The sequence below is a fragment of the Balaenoptera musculus genome, chromosome 5 (assembly GCF_009873245.2).
Source record: "Balaenoptera musculus isolate JJ_BM4_2016_0621 chromosome 5, mBalMus1.pri.v3, whole genome shotgun sequence".
NCBI lineage: Eukaryota > Metazoa > Chordata > Mammalia > Artiodactyla > Balaenopteridae > Balaenoptera > Balaenoptera musculus.
Window position 1 is genome coordinate 120,156,566 of NC_045789.1, and position 23,954 is coordinate 120,180,519.

General features: G+C 37.4%; 1 protein-coding gene across 1 annotated transcript in view; it reads right to left on the reverse strand.

Annotated features, from left to right (window-relative positions):
* TNIP3 (TNFAIP3 interacting protein 3) overlaps positions 1–22,774 on the reverse strand; it is a 34,510-nt gene extending 11,736 nt beyond the window's left edge. Inside the window, exons 1-9 of the mRNA XM_036853356.1 lie at positions 22,475–22,774; positions 19,215–19,295; positions 17,454–17,519; positions 15,925–16,032; positions 13,731–13,859; positions 9,078–9,197; positions 6,082–6,207; positions 1,894–1,944; positions 894–992 (exon numbers count right to left, since the gene is read on the reverse strand). Coding sequence (XP_036709251.1) covers positions 894–992; positions 1,894–1,944; positions 6,082–6,207; positions 9,078–9,197; positions 13,731–13,859; positions 15,925–16,032; positions 17,454–17,519; positions 19,215–19,295; positions 22,475–22,510 — 816 coding nt within the window. The 5' untranslated portion in view covers positions 22,511–22,774. The remainder of the gene's footprint in view (positions 1–893; positions 993–1,893; positions 1,945–6,081; positions 6,208–9,077; positions 9,198–13,730; positions 13,860–15,924; positions 16,033–17,453; positions 17,520–19,214; positions 19,296–22,474) is intronic.
* Positions 22,775–23,954: the final 1,180 nt, after the last annotated feature.

Here is a 23,954-nt window from a genome sequence, read left to right on the forward strand (position 1 = left end):
GTGAGAAGTTTCAGGCAGCTAAGAGAACTATGTACTCCTTAAGTGTCCTGCTAGGAAAATCCCATTTAAAATCTCAGATTCTTTGCCTAATTAGAAACACAGTTAATAATAACTAAGGGGGAGGAGGTTGTCTGAGCCAATCCAAAATGCAGAAAAATGCATGATTTATTTCCTGTATAAAGATTCTGTCTATGTAGGCAAAAATAGAGAGTAGAGACAAACTTCCAGACCATGGGGGAGGGTGGGTGGAACACTGTTATTGAGAAGGAAAGGGAGGGTGCTCTGGGTCTGACTTATTCAGGTTGACTGTCCAAATCAATTTCACTCACAACTAATGGCTCCACTGTTCACTTCATTGTGCTTGGGTAGACACAGCCATAGAGAGCAACTTAAGTGGGTCACTTTTTCTTGGATCCTTTAAGAAGATCCTTTCAACTGGAAAATGTCAAAAACTATTTTGCACAGATGTAGAAATATTCATAGTAGTTGAATATAAGTCTACAACTGAAAAAGGCATCTCCCAGACTGTTTTGCTATATTCATTTTGCTTTTCTTTATACACAGAAATGTCTTTGGTAGAGTCAGGTATGTCATTAAAAATGACCCATATAAAATGTTATATGTTTGTCCCTGGAATTTTAGCTCAATTCGATACCTTTCAGTTAATGTATTCCTATCTATATGTCCTATGGATACAGTGTCCCAAAGATAATTATAGTGTACATAGACCACTGCAACTCTGCAAATTAGAGGCTGAGATAAATAGAGACTTTTTATGTAGACAGTATTATGTGCCAAAATTCCTGAGACAGACATCATTTCTACCAAAAGAGAATATTAGCACTTATTAGAGATATAAGCACTTATTTGTTGCAATGAGAGCTCTTACTTACTGGGAACCTCTGTAGATCCTGCACAGCCCCAGGGCCTGTCGGTAGGCATGGATCCCGCAGGTGGAAATTCCAGCCGTAGTTACTGGTTGGGAAATACATCTGAGGAGAACAATGCTGTTGGTTCACGGGAAGTGGGTGAAATTGGGGAATCACACTGACACTTGTTTTATACAACCACAAAGTTTGGTTGAAATCTTAAGGTTTAGCCTAAATCTGGCATAATACAAATTCAAGATAGGAGGCCTGTCAATGCAGACTCTGGACTGATACAGATGAAGCTCACAGGCCAAATTTTACTTAAGGTGAAGCTGTAGCTACTTTTCCATGTTGAAGAAATTAGAAACACTTGAAAATGTATGTAGAGTTAACTTTGTGTCTCTGAGTTATCTTCACAGAGTCCTTGCTTAAGAAGAACCAGCCTTTAAGCCATAAAATAAATTTTCTTAAACTGCAGCCAGAGACACTGATGACATAACTAAAGTCCAGAGAGAAAATTAGGAATTAAGAGAAACAATATTCATTCCTTAAGGCTACTAGCGAACCAATGGAATAGAATGCTCCAATACCCAAGAAGACACTCTACTTTCTCAAAAGAAGGCACAAGTCTTTGACGTAGTTTTCCACTGTTGTGGAAGCAACTGCAAGGAATACCAAGGAAATATATTTCCCAGGAGTTTGTGAGTCTATGGAGAAATGTCCGTTTGCATGAACACACACTAAAGCTTGTGCTACTGTAAAAACGTGTTCTGTAACATGTGCTTTTCAAGAGTGTTAGGGTTGAGAGGCCTTGGTGGTACCTAAGCATTAACTCTCCACTGACATTTTAGTTGACAATGAAAAGCATGAGTTGTCCTAGGCCATCTGTAGCAGAGCTTGAAAATGCCTTCAGTTGGGACCATGTGGAACTGCTGTACTTGGGAATAAATGTGTGAGTAAAACTTAAAGTTGGCATTTCAAACACGACAAGAGGGCTGGTGAATTTAAGTAAGGATCAACATACCTGTTTTAATTGCCTTTCTAGTTTTTCTTTCTCCATCTGACAAGCTTTTATCTGTGGACAAAACAAAGGCATTTGTATATCAGAAAGAGCTCAAATGTTCTAAAGCTACTCTTGGCCCAGAGGGCAGTGATCTACTCAGAAATCCAGGGGGTGAAGCATTGATGACAGTCATGCCAACGAAAATAGCTGAGTTTTGGATTTTTCAGACAGGCACTGGTTCTATCTTGAAATTCCCAAATGAAGTTTGGAAAGTTGGATAGTTTAAAATTGTTATTCCAATTTGTTGGGGCCATTATAATTCTCAGTTTTAGGTTGATGTATTTAGCTCTAGATATAAATATAGATATAGACATAGATATGGATATAGAAACAGCTTCTACTGCTTATTGAATGTAATTGGGATTGGTCAATTGTACAGTCAAAGGCTTCCACAATAAATTTTAGAAGTTGCATATGCACTTAATACATGCCAGACAGTGATCTAAGTGCTTTACACTTAATAACTCACATTCAATCTTCCCAATACCCTTATGTGATACTTAACATTATTATTCCTATTTACAGATGAGGTCACTAAGGCATGAGATGCTGAATAACTTGTTCAAAGGCACACTGCTACACTTCATGCTTCTCACTATTTAAGGTCCAACCTCATCCAGCAGAGTCACCTATGCTGGGTTCCCCCAACATCTGACACATCTAGGGAAAGCTGGTTTTCCTTGGACTCTTTAGTAATGCTATTGTCATCCTTATATCCCTATAAAGCAAGGTCAAATGTCCCCTACTGTATGATATCTTTCCAAGTCCTACCTATCAGAATTATTCTCTCCTTTGGTCCTCCCATATAGATAGCATTTTACATTTACTATATGACTTTTTATAGTCTAATGTGTACTATGTACAGTCAGTTCTCATGATTCATGGTAGTTATGCTCTATAAAGTCACTGAGAATACTGAAGTAGCAAACACTGACCCATTTCTCCCAGGGAAATGCAGGCTTAGTTTCCTACCAGCTTCTGGTCATGCCATTTTTGTAAATCAATCAATACATTATTTTGTTTTATGTGTGTTCTGTTAAAGACACCTCATTTAATAAATATTATAGATCCATTAACATTGAACTCATGACCAATAGCTCTATATTCATCCCTGAATGAAGCTTATCTGACACATGCCTTTTCTCCATTAGGCACGTCACAGCCTTCCTGTGCTCAGGAACACTGGACAGCACTTCAGCACTATGCTCGGGGGCCACTTAAAAAAAATGAAATCACCGGGGGCTTCCCTGGTGATGCAGTGGTTAAGAATCCGCCTGCCAATGCAGGAGACACGGGTTCGAGCCCTGGTCCGGGAAGATCCCACATGCTGCGGAGCAACTAAGCCCGTGCACCACAACTACTGAGCCTGTGCTCTAGAGCCCGCGAGCCACAACTACTGAGCCCGTGTGCCACAACTACTGAAGCCTGCGCGCCTAGAGCCCGTGCTCCACAACAAGAGAAGCCACCGCAATGAGAAGCCCATGCACCACACCGAAGAGTAGCCCCCGCTCACCACAACTAGAGAAGGCCCACATGCAGCAACGAAGACCCAATGCAGCCAAAAATAAAATAAATAGAATAAATTTATTTAAAAAAAGTGAAATCACCACCAAAAAGCACAAATATGTGAAAAATGTGGCACTATATAGACCATGAAAAGGACGCTTTTTACAGTATGAGATCTGAAAGAAGAAGACAGCATCACCTGTTGGACCTCCACTGGGAACAAGTGTGTCAGGAAGCTCAAGTATTTTGCTGCTCTGTACAAGTTCACAAATGACCTTAAAGGTGGCACAAAAATTGATTTTGGGGTGACAAATATATTTTAGTGAGTAGGCAAATTCACAAAAATGGAATCTGCAAAAATGATGAGGACAGACTATATATGTCCCCCTCATTATCTTGTGAGTCTTTTAATAGAATGGATCATTTTTTAGTTCCCTCACAGCATATAGCAGAATGCCTTGCAGAAAGAAAGCATCAAAATTAGATTACGAGGCACTGAATGTGGCAGGCTAATTATACAACTAAATGAAACTATTAAAAATTCTCCCTTCCATCAGATTATTTATGAAATACCTGTGAATCATTACTTGAACTAGATGTTTCTGCATAGATTTTTTTTCACTTAACCCTGAGAACAACTTTGTGAAGTCATGAGGTAGGTATCATTATCTATATTTTACAGGTGAGTATGCTAAGAGAGGTTAAGCAACTTACTTTTAGAGACAGAGGTTTTAGAGTTATAAGAAACATTTTAGAGATCATCTACTCCAACTTTTTCATTTTACAGATGAAGAAAAGAAAGCACAGAAAGGTTGAATATTTGATCAAGGTCCTCACTGATTGTCAAAGCAGGCATGAACATTGGCCTTTTATCCTTAAGTATCTCCTAAGTATCTTTCACTTCACCACACTGACTGTTTTACCAGTCATTGCCTTAAAATGTCCTTCGTGATAGGAAGAATAAACTCTGGTATGTAAGCAACTAGTGGCAGATCGATTTGACCTAAAAATTCCTTTGGTCAAGTGGTCCGTTTGGACCACAGGTAATATGCTACTCAAATAAGGTAATGCCTATTCTATCACGGCATTTAATCTGCTGTTAATACATTTAACATAGATTGTTAAATCATCTATTACATCTGGTGAATTCTGTCTTCCTTTCACCTGAGTAAATGAGACTTTTGAAGAATAGATGCTTGGATTATCATTATATAGAAAATTTTGATAGTTTTAGCATATCACTAGGATCCTCCCCTAGTTCATAAGCAGTTATACTGTACTGTAATTAGACAATACATTTATTTTTTGATATCAGTCAAAAATTACAGATGACACGGGAATGAAAATTACTGTGAATTACAGTCTACAATGTAAGTATCTGGTTGTGTGTTTCTGGCTGTACTACAGCTTTTATAATGGCAAGAACATTGCCAGTCTAGACAAATATTTATCATCAATCTGAATTTAATGTAGTAGAATGAATAAAATTAAAATATGGCAGGAAGTAAAATGATTTGTGCAGTGACAACTTCAAAAAAATTAAGGCAGCTTTGCAGGTAAGGCATACAAATTGAGACAGTGATTTTCTCACCAAGAACAATCAGAACATTTTCTCACCCACTGTTGTAAAAGTATGCTGCATGAATTATTTTCAGAAAAAGCAGTTTATTATATTTTTACCGTTATTTTATTCCTTCCAGTTTCTTAGAAAGGAAATGGTTCTGCCAAATAATTCTCCATGTAAAACTAGGAACTTAAAGTTAATCTTTAAAAAAGATGTCAAAGAAGAAACTAAATTTAACTCACAATCTACTTTGTATTAGGAAGAAGGGGATGACAAAGTTTAAAATCTCTTCTAAGACTAAGAATCTTGAAGCTACAGAGCTGTCACAGCCTGTCCCACAACAATTTCTTGTTTATTGAAAAACACTGCATAATTTTGCAAATTAAAAATTTCATGGTTCACTGTTTTTTCTTAAGCCAAATTTGTGTTAGCTACATTTCCCTCATTAACATCAATATTTACCCATCACGGCAACTTCCCGAGTCTATGTTTAATAAATTCTATTGCACCTAATTTTAGTATGCTTACATTTAATATTCTATTCTAATAAAGTGGCTAACATTATCTGGCTTCCTTGAGAGCACTCCAGTTACTTTAAATCTGGGAACCCACTGAACAAAATTCTTGGTTTCACTAGGTATATAAATGACATTTAGTATGTGTGTTTTTAGAAGACAGGAACATTCCAACATAGCCCTTCAAAGAAATTGATAAGAATTTAGAAACAACTTTACTGTACTAGAGTGTTTTGGCTTTGAATTTGAGTGCTAGGTAGTTCCAACTCCCATTCTACCAAGATAAATATTATGAGAAAAAGATCAAAAGAATTGGATTTTATAAAAGTCTTTGGAATCCGATTTCTTGGAAAACTCCTTAATATACTTAAGATGAAAGAAATCTCTAGTCATTTTCATCTCTTTACAGGATTGTTTAAGAATGATTTCATACCAGGTGCTAATCTCTCAAAAAAAAAAAAAAAAATCCAACGGCAATTAACAGAAGCCAAAATGTCTGGATTTTTAAATGAGAAAATAAAAATAAAATACATACGTGCTGGCAAAGATTATTTGGACTTATACCTGAGAATTCAGCCTGTTCAACTGGGTTTGAGAAGTTTGATTAATTTGCTGTAGCTCCTCTTTTTGTTGATTAAGTCTTTCTCGGTCTGATCGCTCCTTTTTGAAGTCTTCTTCGTATATTTGCACCTAGGAAATATTAACTTACTGTTACTGCTAGCTTCCTTTTCTCTTAAGCCATTTAAATGAGTTCTGGAGTGGTGCTATCTGCATTTGTCCAATCTGAGACATTCCCGTTCTCTTTTCATGAATATTTCTTTATGGTGGGGCTCTATCTTGATACATATGACTATAATTTTATCTTTCACTTTGTTTATAATGGCAGTTCTCAACTTTTTTCTCCTTGAGCATATATCAGAAATTCATAAGTAAAGTAATAACATGGATATTTTGAAAATAATTCCCCTCACCGATTTTTTATTGCATATTCCATTATTGTGATGAAGCCTTGCTCCTCCCACCCCATCAGTGTTAAGTTTCACTGTTTTGGAGCAAATCATCCATCTCTAAAACAAGGCTTTGATGTATAAATATTGCTTGAAGTTCTGAAAGACAGTTTACTGACAATAGCTGCTAAGTGAAGCCACTAAAAACTGACATGCCAAAGTTTCTAAATATAAATTATAAGTTTAGCACAAGACAGAAATGGAAGGCTCATGTATGTGGGAAAGCAAAGCATGTTTATTGAAAGATATTCACCAGAGTTGGCCTTTATAAATAATTGTGGGAGTATATCATAAAAAAGAGTAACATTCTAGTGGAATGCCTCTCAAGAGGTACTCCAAATATTCCAGAAAAGTAATCAAAACCAACCCCCAAAAACAGATTTAATTATTGTTGTTTTAATTGGCGTAGTGTTGGCTGATGGCTTGGAGACTAGAATGTGGAGTTATGAAAACAAATGAAGCTTAAGAAATGAAGCAAAGGAATTCCTCTAAAACCAGATTTAAACTACAACTTACATGCGAACCTAGTAGCTAGATTTCGTCTATTAAAGTTAATGCACATTGCACCACCATCAGCAACAGTGCAACAAATTTTAACTAAAGGATTATCAATTTTAAGTCAATAATAATAGAACAAAATGTAATAGGCAAGGGGGGGAATTAAACATTTTACATGGATCTAGATGCAGATATACATATTTAATTTCAAGGCTTTAGTCACCAGAAGGTTTCAAGGGAACTATACCCAGCCAAGCTGACATTTTGTTTTGGGGTGTTTTTTTTTTTTTTTGGTTGAGAGCTGAGATTCAAATCCAGACACAGTTAAACCAATGCTCTGTAAATAACTACCAGAGGCATCTGAAGTGGGAGAAGTCCATCTGATTAGAACAGAACACTCTGTATCAAACACAGCACTGATAGCAATTTCATCACTTAGATGGCCAAGATTCAAGCTCAGTTTCTTTGTGAATTTAAATCCTTTAGGGTTTCACGCAGCACTTGGTGATGTAATGATTGTGGGTACCCAATTAGAAATGTGCACAGTTAAAATGTGAATGCCGAAAGCTAGCAAAAGGGCCATACAGAAACGAAGGAGATGGATTCTGGTCTACTCTTGGGGTTTATGAGAAGAATACCTGCCATTGTCTGTATCAAATACGAATTAAACCTTTACGGTAAACACGTGTAAGAGCAACTCTCTCGCATGTGGTGTACATTATATGGGAGCACTGAGGATGACTCAGGTGTCTGAACGTAAGCAGTACCTTTTTCAGAGGAATCCTGGCTAGCGCCAGTGGTACTTTAGGGGTTGAGAATTTGGCAGTTTTAACACTCTGATTATACACTTATTCTTTCCATGGGTCTATTTTCAAGCTGTATATTTGATCCTGAATGTAATGAAGCAGATTATTCAAACTGAGTTGATAGAAGAGAAAATCCAACTTTATGTCAAATGCTCTGAATTTTTTAGATTTATAGATAGGTTACTTCCTATGAAGTAATAACAATAAAGTAAATAACAACAACAATATCACAATTGCTCTATTCTTCCTTGTATTGCATCAGGAATCCTTGTAATTGGCACTTGCTCAGAGCAAAACAGCCAACAGGTCATACCCAGGGGCATCAGAAAATAATACTTCTCGGCTCTTTGTTCTATGACATCCTATCCCCTGCCCCTGCCATTGCTAACATATTACTGACAATGTGTGCTTCCGGGACTGGAATTCCTATATTTCCTGTACTTATCAATATCACTTTGAACTGTTCCAGCCCTTTGCTTATATTCGTTTATTTAACCTCTTACAGGAAAAGAGATGTGATATGCATGGGTGGCTCCTCAGCTAAGCCAGCTCCAGCTGGCTGAACTAAAATTAGACTCAAGTAGTTTAGGCAGTGCTATATCCCCACAGCCCTATGTTGCTGGTGCATGCAGAAGCTTAGAGAGAACATCCTTTACTCTTGCTGTGCACTTGGAAACAGTGAGTGAAGTTGGGCGAGGTAGGAGGAGGAAACCATTGTACATCAGTAAATTCCTAGGTGGTGCCATGTGTATGTAGGGGTAGGTGAACAGACCTGACTCTTCAGTGACTGTGATTGTGCAGAGTATTCCCTTTAAAGCTGCCCTCATTGTTCAAAAGCCCAGAGGCCTACAGCTACAGAATAATAGCCCGGCTGCTACCATTTTCTGAAAAGGTCCAGAGTTTGGGTTAATAGTGTCTTCAAAATAAATCATGTCTACATGAAACCCTCTAGACCCAGTGCTAATAGAATTTCACTAAAAGGTTAATTAGCATGCCCCCTTTTTAAGTGTAGGATCTTGGGCGAGCCACTTAACCCATCTGAAACTCAATTTTCTCTTTTATAAAGTGTGAGAGTTGGACTAGGGGATCTATATTTTCCCATAAAGCTTTAAAATTAGGTAATTCTGATGAAAATATATGCAAAAACCTTTGACATGTTTTGAATAGGAGGACTTCCAGAACTGGCTAAAGCAGCGTGAACAATGGGCCCTAAGTTCTCCGCATGATCGCTCCACTTTCAACTTCTCACCTGCTGTTTGAGCACTTCCATTTCTGTTCTCATCTCCTCATGGCAGCACTCCATTTCAGACTTCCCCAAACAGTCCTCAGGAGATGAAGAACACTCCATTTTCAAGGCATCCTGAAGAGCCTGTGTTATAAGATAAGCACACTGTTGGCCTGAGAGTTGCCACATCATATGAATTTCTCTACAATTCTTACAGTCATCTCAAATGCACTCCTAAGGTAGAATTTCATTTTTAATGCTACTTTCATCACTGAGTAACTTTCTTCATATATGCATTTTTTTCAGAATCTCCATCTTTTTTCCATGATGGTGCTTATGTTATTCAACTCTCATTGTTACTTGAGAAGGCTTTGGTGTTATAGCCCCTTCCACCTAGTCAACCATGAGTGGAAAACAGATACACAGCCATTCTCTAGAGTCTCCGCTTCAGTCAAATATATGCTCCATCAATAAGGCTCAAGCTTTAGGGAGCATCAGAATCACCTGGAGAGGTAGCAAACACGCCCACGCCTGGGTATTGCCTCCAGGGATCCTGAATCAGTATATCTGGAAGCAGGGCCTGAGAATCTGCATTCCTCAAAAGCTGAGCTCCTGATCTCAGAAGACATTTTAAAAAAAAAATCTTCATTGACATATAACTGCTTTACAATGGTGTGTTAGTTTCTGCTTATAACAAAGTGAATCAGCTATACATATACATATATCCCCATCAGATGGCATTTTGAATAATGTATTTCTGCTATATAACCATGTCCCTTACAGGACAGAGAGAAACTCACATAAATGGAAACCCAGGCAGATTCATTATCCACTGTTGTACGGTTCTGCTCTGTACTCCTTCAGCATAACATGCCTTGGCCTAGACACAGTCATATTTATTCTCCAATAAAACATCCATTAACCCACTAGAGGGTGGAGAGAGTGCTCTGCTTTCTTGACATGCAGTACAACTTGGTGTTTTCACCGTGGGGTGAGGAAGTGAAGCGAATAAGAGACACTTAGATTTGCCAACCAGATCATCATCCTTACTCATAATTCCATGGCACTCTTATATATACTATACTTTTTCAGATTATATGAAAGACATTGTCTCTATTCTGAAGACTTCTGGCTCATGATGAGTTAAATAAAACGGCCACCAAAAATTGTGACAGAACATACCTCATCCTGTTGTGGTCTCAGAGCCCACACACAATATGACTACTTGCTCATTATCAAATGAGTCCTCTATACAAATAGAAAAGGTTCACTTCCAAAGCTCCAAGACTTTACTACCTCTGTATTTCTTTAGTAGCTTCGATGGTGTTCATTTGATGAATCTATTAGTAACTCACTTCCCTGCATTACTATACAATATGGTCATAAGGATAGAAAAGAAAAGCAAATTTAAGGTCTTAAATATGCATAGTTAAGATTAGAAATTTCCTAATAGAATGTCTTATAGTCTAGCCTGATGTAAATATCATTTTTCAGGTAGTTGTAAGAAAAACAAGAACTTTTTTCTTCCTCCAAGAATTATTAGACAACAGAAGTTGTTTAATAATTTATGTTTTGTTAGAATTTATTGCTAAGCTACATAGTTCTAGGAATTATCATAATAGTTATATTTTTAAAAAATGTGTCACTAGTAATAGAATCTAGGGTGGGGTGAGCCAAGTGAGTCAAGATAATCAAATATGCTGGTTCTATATCCTACAGCTATGAATAGACTATTTTTGTAGGTCTTGTAATATTTGAATTTTCTGATCTACCTTTCATGCTATTCAGACTTCTAGAAATTTTGCAAATGAGTCATAAACGAAAGGTGAGTCTAGTAGACATTTATTCCATCTTGGGGTTTTCCAACTTCCTTGAACAAACACCTGTAACCTATTCTAGAGCAGCAGTTTACCATAAGCACGGATATACTAAACAGATCTACCCATCTCACAATGGCAAGATGTCAGACACATCAATTTTGCCCATGGGTGGCCCTGGTTGACTAGCCTCAGGTAATTTCTCTCACTTTGATCAAACATCTGGCTTCTCTGTCAAGAACCTGATGAAAACAATGCCCTTAGGTATCTCCCTCAAAGCAAATAAGTAAAATTCAGTACACACAGTTGTGTGAACTTCTGAAAACCATATGTTAATTGCTAAGGTGACATGCTACCAATTTCTGCTGAGACCGGGTCAGCAGGCAGTGGGTTTGTGCAAGCAGGGTGGACCCCAAATTTCCATGCTGTGATGAATGGTGTGCACAATTAGCTACCCAAATCATCATTTTGAGTAACTTCTATTTATTACAGTGGTAAAAGAGAACAGAAGAAAAATCTATACTGTAAAATAATAATTTCTTACATTTCATTAGACACTAATACTAAATGAGAAAAAACCTAAATGAGAAAAAAATCTCTTTGCACTACATGAGAAAAAAATGAGAAAAAAAATCTCTTTATAGCTCATCACTTTCTACCTATGTTTTTAAAGTGACAGTTGAAGGTATACATGTGTGAGATGAAATCTTTTCCGGCTTGAAGTACCTTTTATTTTTTCTTACTACTCATAAGTAATGTGTTACGCCTATTAAAGCATGAATCTCAGGGCCAAAGTTGGCTACTGAACATATTATGTACCAGCAAATTACATTAATTAGTTCATTCATCCATTCATCCAGTCAACAAATATTTAAGAACATATTATGAGCAAGGCCCTGTTCTAGGCACTTGGAATATAGCAGTGAACAAAATAGAGAAACTCAGGGCCCCATTATGACTGTTGTCTTTGTGAGTCCCTTCCTCCAAATAAATATGTAGTAAAATTATATATTATAATTGCATTCTTACAAAGATGAATATGTTAATATTAATATGAAAATGTTTTTTCAACCTCATACTTTAGTTTTTTTCCTCTGACTTTAAGAGGAATTAAGCATATTAATGGGCCACTGTAAGTATTGTGGGCCCTTAATACTGTGTCCATCTTGCCTAGGAGAGAAGTCTGCCCTGCAAATATCCTGCCCACATGGAGCTTACAGTCGAGACTGGGAGACAGGATACAATTAAGATAATAAATATGAGACATTATGCATATACTAGAATGCAATGAATTCCAAAGAAAAATTAAAACAGGAAATATTAGAAGTGGAGTATGCAATTTTAATTAAGATAACCAGAAAAATCCTCTTTGAGAAGATGACAAGCTCTGAATTTTATTCAAATTAATTTTTCTCATTGAGATTTTATGATTATAATCATGAGTTTTAAAGTTTTTACTAATTAAAAAAAATTTTCTATAAACACACCTACACAAAAATGAAGGTTATACATGGGTTTGAGTAAAAAACAGAGTTCTTGGCTGTTTTAATTTCTACAGGCTTTATATCCTTGTGCCTACATTTATAGAAATAGAGAACAGAAGAAAACTGATAAGTAATAACATATCAAAAATGGGAGAGATTTCAAATATAATCTCAATTAATGTCAGTTCCTCTAATTCATTTGCGAAGGATTTCCAGCAGTGATTAAGACAGAAAATTCATTTGCCCTGAATTTGTATCTCTGAACATTGTTTTTCTCTCTTAAACGACAGAGAAGTACATTGTTTACGAAGTCAGTCTCCAATTTCTCATTTTCTCCTGAATAATAACTTGCCCTATAAACAGATCAAACATAGCATGACATTTGTAAAGCACCCTATCAACCATACAGGCATATAGTTAACACTTTGGGGATATTTAAGTTACACCTCTGAACACTACTTAACTACAAGATGGCACATGGTCCCAAAGGCAAGCACTGAGCACGTGTTTAAGGCCAGTCAACCACCTACTCTTTTTTTAGAAGATAATTTCTGTTACTTTGGTCAAGAAATATCTAGCTTGAGAGATGACTATCTCAACTCAACCATGTACTACAAGTATTACTATGGTCCACATACGACGTGGCTCTTGGAAAAGTCAACAGCAAAGGATTTATTTTTTTTCCCTGAACAAGTCAGTAATCCCTCCCCCCAAGAAAATTAAGGTTTAGTCCATTAAAACAACAACAACACACACACACACACACACACACACACATCATCCTTTTGCAACAATTCACAGGCTCCTTTGAATTGTTGGAGCAAAGGCATTAAATCATCAGCATTTTCTTAATAGACCTACACCCTACTCCCCAACCCCCCATTAAAGGTGAGTTTTAGGCTTATTCTCAGGAAGGCTGCCATCTCATTATTGGGTTTGGCGTTTAGCCTGCTTCCAGATAGTCTGTACTACACTCAGCAGCTCCACAGTGATGATTTTAAAGAGCAGCCTGCTTTCCTCAGGAAACTTTTGCGGTTGACCAAGAGATAACGCTACTATTCGCAAACACCCACTTGCTTTATGTGGTTCTTTGAACTACCAAAAAAAAGTTCTTACTCTCTTCTATAATTTCTCCTTATCTCTTTCTTTAATGACAATTCTTTGCAGAGACATGAATTCCCCCAAAACATTCTTAGCCAAGTATGGCTGAACGAAGCAGAGAGGAGTGATTTATGCAATTACAGAGACCTCCCGTGCAAGCCCCCGAGACTGTGAGCTGCATTGCAGTGTGGATTTTGCTGTGAGCCTCAGCCCAGAAAGTGCTCTTTATACAGAAACCTCTCACTTGATCTCTCCAGCTTCACCTGGCCTGATACCTTATTGAGGCGTTTTATTTCGCATTCAAAATGTTGCTTCTTCTGGTTCGCGAGAGCATTTTTTTCCTTCAAAAGCTTATTCTCTCTCTTCAATTCATGTAATTCTTCATTTAGGCTCTCCTTTTCCTTCTGAAGTAGAAAGCAAGAAAACAAATTCAAAATCAATAAAATTCAGATGAGATGATATTGTAGGACTACTTCTGAAATAAAAAACAAACAAACAAACAAACAAGAAACAGGACCTGCTAGATTTTCACTTAACATTCCATTTGAGCAATAATCTCTGGGTGGAGGTCAGGATTAGGATAGAAGAAATCTTTATGTTATCCTTACTGCTACTAAGTTTCGTGACCCCAGAACAAGCAATCAGAATCCCCACTCCTCACTTTCAAGGGTCAAATGGGTCTGCAGAAAAAGCTACTTGCTATGCACCCTTACAAGGTGATGAAAAAGTGACTCGGTAAAAATAACTGAAAGTTCTAATATGCAAAGTGTCATTGCAACAAAAGATACCAAATATCTCAAAGCCCAATCCTGCATCATTCAGGACTGGTGAGAGAAGGAGAAGAGGATAAAAGATAAAACCTCAGGAAAAAAGACATTTCACCACAGATAATTATTCAGAGCACTGTATTGTTCTGATGATTACTTTTAAAAGGTGGAGATGAGCTAGTCCAACTGCCATCACTCCTCCACTTTCCAGATCACCTTCAAGGAATCCAGTATTTTAAGTACCTGAAGCAAGGTCGGTGGCTTAGACACTAACAGACTCTGGATTCAGACAACATCTGCCTCCTATCTCTTAATTTTATATTCTGGACAGTAAACTTTTTGTGAAGTGAATTGAATTTTTAATGAGACTGCAGTTTTAACCCAGTAAAATAAACATTCTGGAATTTAGGTAAATCGAGATGAGGAAGTAGCTAAGATATATGTTAAAGTATATTATTTTAATAGCTAATATTTCCCATCACAATGATTAAAGAAATCCACTTTAGGTGAGTCGTTTTCTTTAAAAGTGAAAACACTTCTCTTTGCCTTTGTTTAAACAGAATAGGTCCATATGCACACATAGAAAATTTACCAATCTTTTTCTAACCTAGCATAGTTTAAGAGAAAATTATTTCCACAAGAAAATGGTCCCAACTGCATAGGGAAAAAATTACCATGATTCCTGTGCTGCGAGTACATGGAACCGAAAGGTTCTTACGTGGCAGAAAGGGAGTTGCTAAGCAAGGAAGGGAACCTGGGCTGATGATGTCTGCACTGATTTGTGACCTTGCCTTAAGATTTGTGCACGTTTGAAAATACAGCCAACTGCATCACAAGACTTCACCTGAGAAAATCCACCCTTCTCGTTCTTTCCTAACATGCCTGAAAAAAGTGAGAGGCCATTAGAGCTCAAGGGTCTCCTCCCATTTTCTACAAATCCATGGAGTCCCATAACTAAAGTAAAACCGGGAGTCTGTTTTAAGAGAGGCCATCACCTCAATGGCCACCTTCTAGTTCTCAGGAGGATTAAAGGGGGCTTCCAGTCTGGAGACTGGGCTCAAGTCCCATTTTTCCACGTGCTACATGATCGACGACATTAAGTCATCGAAGCCCTACGTCTCAGCCTTCTCATCTCTAAAACGGCAAAAATAAGAGCCTCCTCACAGATGGGCTGAGGATGTTAAATGAGACGACGAGGGTGAGATACTTTTCAAAAATGTTATATTTTTAAGATGACAGAAGTAACACTTATTTGTAAAGCGCTCTGTAAGCTGAAAAGCAGCTGTACAAATACAAGGAATTGTCCTATCATCAACACTGGTAATAAAAATGATCGGTATGAGTAAAAGCAAAAACGCAGAATGAATTTTCTCCCAGGCGGCAATGTCCGAGAAAGATACCCCGAAGCCCCGGCTCAGTTCTCCCCGCGGAAGGAGCCGGGCAAATGAAGGTCTGCCTGTTTGCGCGGCAAAGAAGGAAGTGAGCCGGGAACCTCCCGCCTTCTGATTCTAGAGAAGTGGCCCCTATTTTTGGCTCTGGGGACTTGCGTAACCCGTACAGCCTTGCCCATCGGTCACCGCTCTGCAGAGGGTTGATTTGAATAAACGGTTGGTGTTCAACCATCTGGAGGCAGGTGCCCCCGCCCCCACCCACTACCGCGCGCTCCTGGGGGCGGGGAGGTCGCTCCCCGAGCCCCGCCCACCTCCTCGCGCTGCTGCCGGTCGCTCTCCCTCTGGCTCTGCGGCAGCTCCTTCTCCAGCGTGCCCGGGAAGCTTTCTGCGGCGTCCAGTTTCGTTTTCAGCTCTGCGACCTGTAGAAGTGGTTCACAGACAGCTGCCGACACCTCGCCTGAAGCCCACAAACCCCTGGATTTATTCCCAGCCTAAGCACCCGGGGACAGAACTGACTCAGTCTTGGGCGTCCCCTAGGGAGTGGCTCTTCTTCCCACCGCCCCAAACCAAGATCGGGTCTTTTGCTTTTAAAAAGAAGTTTCCTCTACAAGAAAAAAAAGCAAACACCAAAACGGCGTCCAGCCTCCTTTCTCTTAGACCGCGCCACTTTCGAGGAAATAGACCCGTAGATCTTAAGGGAGCCTTCTAGGCTTGTCATTCTATCCTCAGCTCGCAAGGTGTGCCTCATCTGATCTGAAAAGGACAGCGAAGCATAGGGGATACGTGAATACGCCTACCTTGCCGAAAAACAGACATGACCTTTAACTCATCAGTGACCTGCAGCATCTGACCTGCTACTAAATGCCAAATTAGTCGTCTGAGTGACAAGGGTCCAGTGAGAAAAGCCTTAGGGACAGGCACTTCATCAGAGATGGGAACTGTGACCATTGTTAACCCTGGGTCTTCATGCAGCTGCAAGCCGTTCAGGAAGGCAGCTTAAACAATTTTCTCTGGGATCATGTGCCTTAAAATTCGGAGATCCCAAAGCTGTCCAGACCGAATATTATAAGGTGGCTTGACCATGGCCTGGTGTAGTGAAACGTTATCCTGCTCTTTCCAAATTTAATACTCTATCAAAATGAGGAAGAAAAGAGCAATACTAATGTATTACTCACTTGTGGTCAAGTTTCTTGATTCTGAATTATTTGGGGGAGTTTACTTTCTCTTTCCTCTCTTTTAGAACATGGAATGGTTTTAAACTATAAACTGACTTTTACCCTTTAAAATATATTTCCTCCTAAAAATTTCTTTCTCACCAAAGCAAAAGTTTCTTGACAGAGAACATGCTTTGGAGAGAAGAAGGGATTCCCCACTTCCCCTCACACTTTCACCGCTAACACTGCTTGTCTCTTTTTCTGTGGAAAACAGCTTATGCTGTAAAGAATTAGAGAAGTAGCCTTGCATAAAAAAGTATGAACTTTAAGCCATTTCTCACCGCACTTATGACCTTGTGTTTTTATGGCTGCTAGTAACAAAGCCGAGGCCAGGATACTGTGTGAGCTATGATAAATGTGGGCAAGAACTCTAGAGACAGCACTGGGGGCTATATTTAGTACCTTTCTTTTGCCATGCTTAAGACATTTCACTGACACGTTCCTTCGTTCATTAATCTTCAGTACCAAGAGGCCAATAATGCACTCAGCACCCTCCCCCTTATCATTTTTCAACAGACAGCTGGCTATCCACAAATCTCCTGTAGTTGAAATCAATGAGAATCTTCACATACTTGTCTCCCCCAGATTACTGATTTAAAGCAAATACCAAACAGAGCGGTGTTTACCTTTCTTTCGTATAACTCTTTCATGCTTCTAAATTGCTGATCCCATTGCTGGTTAACTTCCAGGAGCTGAAATTATTAAAATTTGGTAAATCAACACAGGATTTTGCCCATTTGGAAATTTAGCCAAAATGAAATCACTTTTCGAGGCTACTAAGGTTTTGGAAGCCATGGGTGAAGACAGTATTCCTTCCACCAAGTTCTGGTAGATCTGGGATAAGTTAATTGAACACATTCGCCTTTCATAATTGGTTCACATATGAAAAACTATTAAGCCTTAGGTATATCTTGACTAGTCAGTTGAACAGTTTATTAGCAACTTCTAACTTTGCTTAGTTATTTGAATTTTCATCTTCTTGTTTAATCTAACCAGAATCTGATAAAAAATTGTAAGTATTAATGGGTTTATGTAAGATTTATTAATATTTGAAGGGCCTTTTTTCAAACCTTTCCATATTTTTTGTGCTTACATTGATTTTTATAGTGAAATATTTCTTCTAGCTTTTTAAAGGCAGAATTTATATTAAAAAATTCCAAGTTCAATTAACTGATAATCATTTGCTTGCAATACTGTGTTTTTTAAAAAACTCAGTACATGATTTGTATTATATACTCAGCTAATGGATAATATCACCTTTTTGGAAGCATAGGTTTTTCAGGGAATAATAGTCTTGTCATAAGAAAATATTTAGAAACAATTTAGGCTGCAAACAATTTGAAAGTTTTAAAACTGTGTGCCAAATAGATGAAAGAAAAAACACTGAGACCTGTTTTCAGTTTTCTTGTAAGGGAAGTCTACAACTTTCCACATTAAGAGAAATTCCAACACCTATAAATATGGGACAGACATGGAGAAGCCTGTCACAATGACTAAAATGTAGCAAGACTTTCTCTTAATTACAAAACAAAATATCTAATCCAGAGTGGCAGTTGCTAGGTAACTCTTATGCTGGAAATAGATATGACTATTTAGTATAAGACTATATAATATTATTATGTAAAGATCCCTGATCTGTTGTTATTTTAGGGACTAACATTTCTATGCTATGGTAACATTACTCTGCTATAGTTCAGTAATTTTCCAGAAGGGCACACTATTTTATGCAGTATCAAAGAAGGGTAGAGGAAACCATAGAAGAAGACATGAAGGCTGTAGCATAGAAAATGATTTCGAAAAGGAATTACAAAATTGACAACAGAGTGCCAAAATTGTTTACTTTTTACCTCTTTCTCTGTCAAGGAGAATAAAGAGGTTCTAATATTCATTAAACTCAGAAAAACAGAACTCAAAATAATATCCATCACATTCCCGATGACATTTTAAAACAAATTTCTTTTATGATAATGCTCCTTAACCCCTGTTGGTCAGATGCCCAACTCATGAAGTCATAGCACCTAATCAATGATGCAATAAAGCCTCTGACAGTTTGAGTTTCAAGGTGTGTCAAGTGCCAAGCATAAAGGGCACAGATGATAAGCTCACCTAGCCCATGTGGAGGAAATGTCTAAGTTTAAAAAAAAATTAAGATGATAATTATTGGATTTATGGCTTTGTCATTTTTATTCATTTGCACAAGCACTGAGAGACCAAGTAAGAGATATGTAGGTGAATAAGAAAGAAGTATTTGCTCTCAAAATAATGCAGTCCAGTATCCTTAAGATAAATACTGTGACCCAATAACAAAAATAAAGGCACTAGGTGCCCATTTTATTCTCAGCATTAATCCACGGCACATGTTGCTTCAACTAATATTTCAAAATTACCTCTTTTCTCTGTTTTTCCAGGCACCTTATCTTTTGTTCAAGGGAATTTGTTAAGTTCTTTCTTCTCGATGATTGAGTCCACTTAAAAAAAAAAAAAAGAAAAAGAGTGAAACAGAACAGTCTATAAACAGGAGAAATGCTTCTCTTCACAAACTCTTGTGTTGTAATCCATAAAAATATTTTAGCAATAATAATGCTCACACCATAGTCCTTCATAGAGACCTGTTGATGACAAAGCTTTATATTTTAGACTCTTTTATATGAATTAAGTACCAAAATAATTCTCTAATAAATTACAAATGTATCTATATAATGGACAAGCAAGAAATTAAGATTTTATGAATTTGTATTTCAATCCTTTTCCAAAAAAATGAAAATTCAGAGTATAATGTATATAGAAATCAAGTAAGTTTCATGGATATATGTTAGGTATTTACCTGGTAAACATTTCTAAAAACTCATTTTTGTAGACATACCCATGATCTGAAGAGTGGCCCTGGCAAAAGTCAGAGAAGTGATAGAACCACCAAGAAAAAAAGACCAACACACTACAGTTAAATGGCAACAAATTGATTCTGAAACAATAATACAATAAATTAACTACCTCAATGACCATCATTATGATTATGTTATAGAGGTGGGCATAGATTGTCTGGTATTTTGTAATTTTAACCAGCCCTTTGTATAAAGCTACTAGGTGACAAATTTAGATTAATAATAAATCATTGGTATGGTGAAAAATTAACCACCTTTCTTTTCAGTTTTTTTAAAAAAAATATTATTCATTTAAAGAAAGCACAAAAGCTCTGGAAACTCCCTGACATCTGTCTAAATCGACCATCAACAAAGTTTTCTTAAGTACTGTTTTCTCTGTTTTAACTCAGTAGTCTTAAAACCATCGCATGGCTGAGTCATATAAGTAATACAATGAATGGGGTAATGAGGGTCGTCCCTAAATCTGCTATTCAGTTTCAGGCTCAATAGCTATTGTGGACCACGAAATTGCTTAAGGGTATTCATGAGAAATTAAGAAATATTTTCAAAACATGTTGGCCTTTGCCACAAGCGTTACAGGAAATGCTGTTTTGCAATCATCATAGGATTTCAAGGACTTTTTTCATTAGAAATGATTTATAAAACTATTTTCTATCTTTTCTCTACCTACCTTTGTCTCACAATGTTTTAGGATTTGATGGTATTTTATACCTCTATAGATGCTGTTCTTAGTTTTCTTAGCTACTTCCTATTCAGATCCATGTGTAACTAAGACTGCATTTAAAAAGCCATTCTTCTGTAGGTTGATTATACCTGCTTCTGACCTCAAGGTGGTTTAGCCCGGTGCCAGAAGTGACATCAATTTCCAGGTGACAAATATGTTGGGTCCTGCAATTGAGATTTCCCTTTTTTAGGAAGACTTCCAAGGGACTCGACTTATTCTGGATCAGCACAGACTAAATATCAGGCATCTTTGATTTGGAGAATGCTGTGAGCCAACACTACTTAGTGTGTCCTGGGCTCTGTGAAGCAGAGATTCGGTGAGACTGGATTCTAGACCAGTGGTTCTCACCACTAGAGCACATCAGAATCACCCTGGGAGCTTGCTAAACATAGGGCACCCTGAACACTGATCAGAATTTCTGAAAGGGAGCCATAGCACCTCTATCTTCTTTTTAATAGACTACTTTTTAAAGCTGTTCTAGGTTCACAGAAAAATTGAGTGGAGAGTATAGAGATTTCCCACATACCTATTGCCCCAACAAATGGGTAACCTTCCCCGTTATTGGCATCCCCCATCAGAGCAGTATATTTGTTAATAGATGAGCCTACATTGACACATCATTATCACCCAAATCCACAGTTTACATTAGGGTTCCCTCTTGCTGTTGTACATTCTATGGATTTAGACGAATGTGTAATGACATGTATCTCTCATTTGTAGTATCATGGAGAATAGTTTCACTGTCTTAAAAATCCTCTGTGCTCCACCTATTTATCCCACCTCTATTTTTAATAAATACCACTGATTATCATTAGTTACACTAAAGTTCAAGCTTCTTCCATTCCATACCATGCTTCGGAATATGAATTTTAGGTCCTCAAAAAGTCTTTTTTCTATTTGTGATATAGACCAAAAAAAAAAAATCTGTGACCAACAAATATTTGTATGACCCTACTTTCTGGGAATCTAGATTAAGAGTAATCAGATAGTATGCATTTTTTTCCATATATAATTTTCTCTGGAAAAAAATTATGAAATATTTTGACCCTTGATTTTCTTATAAATGAGTTATTTTTAAATAACTTTATAAAAATCATTTATAAAATGATTTAGTAAAGATATTAAATCTGCAAGACAGAGGAAGCACAGCAATAGGCATGGCTTATAAGTCATAAATGTATCACTAGGGATTTCTCTGAGGGTTAATCAACATTTTACCACCATTCATATGTCTTAGGTGTGCATTAAAATGAAAGAAAATCAATTAAATACAAAGTTTTGGGGAAACTTTTCACTTGTTTTTGCTGTGCTTCCCAGTTGCTAATAAAGGCATAGAAAGATTTTTAGTCACTGGTCCTTCTAAGGGCTCATTTAAAGAACATTTATTCCCCATAAAATGTAATCTGTGTTCAAAGTATTTGGACCTTGATTTCTCATTTACCCTAATACCCAGACCAACTTCTAAAAGATCCAAGTGCTGAGACTGCTAAATAAATACCTAAATGTACCAAAAAGTCTCAGTTTCCTATTATATATTAGTTACCTCTAAAAAAATCTTTAAGAAAGCACTTTCATTCATTCATTCAATTAGTAAGTATCTGTTGCAGTAACCAGTAACAGAACAATGACTGTGGTATTAATTACGTATATAGAAGTATTTCACCATAGATACTCTATTGCTATAATAGCTTTTATTTCTAACCACACAAATATAATATTCTTTTTACATTTTACATTAAACCAAATTCCTTGAAATCAAGAGCAAAATATGAAACACATAGAATTGAAAAGCTGACAGGACAAGATTTTATTTCTCACTTTGTAAAAGAAGAAATGTGGCTCAGAGGTGTCAAAGGAAATGTAACCAGTCACCTAGATATTTTTCCTTTGTTGAATAACATTCTTGAAATATATAGAGCAGCTCTTAGCTAAAGAAAGCAAACTAGCCATTTCTACTCTTATTAATCATTGCATAATTCGCCATTAGCAATGCTGTCGATGATATATATGGTCAATTCATCCCCTAGAAATGCGTTCTTACCTCTGCATGCTCCGTAGAACTTTCTGTACCACTCATTCTAGTTGTGGACTGTAGGAAATGTGTCACGGAAGCTGGCTTTCCTGGAGTCTTGGAGAGCAGAAAGAAAAAAGCAAAGAAAATATCTCTTAATGGTGTCTTTTAAAGTGAGAGCAAATATATATATAATTTTTAAAATACCACACAAATAGTTAACTGATGATAGAAAATAATAGCAACAGTTTTTCACTGAAAATGTACAGAAGTGACTCTGTATGTGAATTATACAGAATAAGGTTAAAAGCACAGCAAGTGTGATTATAACTTTTCTTCTCTTCCAGATAGGGATTTCCCAGCATGTCTCAAGCTGCAGGCTGTGACTAACACACAAGGCAGATAAGCCTTGCTATGGTATGTAAATTGCCATTCTTCCCTTACTGGCAGTTTCTCCCACTGGAGGAAGAAGTTACCACAGAAGGCCTAGGCAAGCCAAGTCTTTCCTCAGTAGACTAGCTGCCGTAACTTCACTGTATTTCCAGATCAATTAGGTAACTGTTGACTTTTTGACAGCCCAGTTCCTTGCTTCCCTAAGGGAAGGATTTTCTGGCAACGCCTTATACATGTCAGCTTAGCTGTGCAGAATTTAATGAGTCATACATAATTCTCATGGAACTAAAAAGAAAATAATTCATTACAAAGTTATTGGGTATTGTTCGTAAAAACTAATCTTCTATATTGGCAGGAAGTTTAAACTTGGTTCTCAAGTTTAAAGTCTCAAGACTGTCTTTTCCATAGGTTGTCCACATTTTCTCCATGATCCCATGGAAGTAAAATCTTTGCACTAACATTTAGCTTTAATGAGTTGGCTTGTCGTTTTACAGGGCACTGAGATAATGGAGCACATTATAAGTAAGGCAGATAAAAGCACGGAAAGCAGATGTTTGGAGCTACACAGATGGGCCGTGATAGAGCAGAAGACCTCATTCTTGACTTGGAGCAGAGGGAACAGAAGACAAGGCAACAATATAGAAAGGAAAGAATGTGTTGCTGAAAGGAGAAAAGGAAGAATTTAGTCAGTCACTTAATTTACGTTTTTCTTTAGACCTCCTTATTTGATATCCACATATACGTAGGATAAATCCTTAAACTCCTGAAATTCAGATTCTTTAAAAGGGAATGAATGGGTGGCTAAGATTTGGCCCTCCTTTTTCTCCTTTAGATCTTCTACCCATCTCCAATTCTTGGGCTCCAGACGAACTGAATTCCCTCTGCTTCCTGAACTGGTCACGCCCCCTGATATCTGTGGCTCTCTCCACCTGGAGTGTGTGTGTGTGCGTGTGTGTGTGTGTATTTTTACTTTCTGCTGGTTTCTTGGTCTGTTTGGGGGGTACACTTGAGTGAAATAGAATGATATTTCCTTAAGGCAATATCCAAAAATACAAGTGGGAATGAAATTGTTCAGAGTTCTAAAGGTAAAACTTATGACTCACATATGATTCGATTT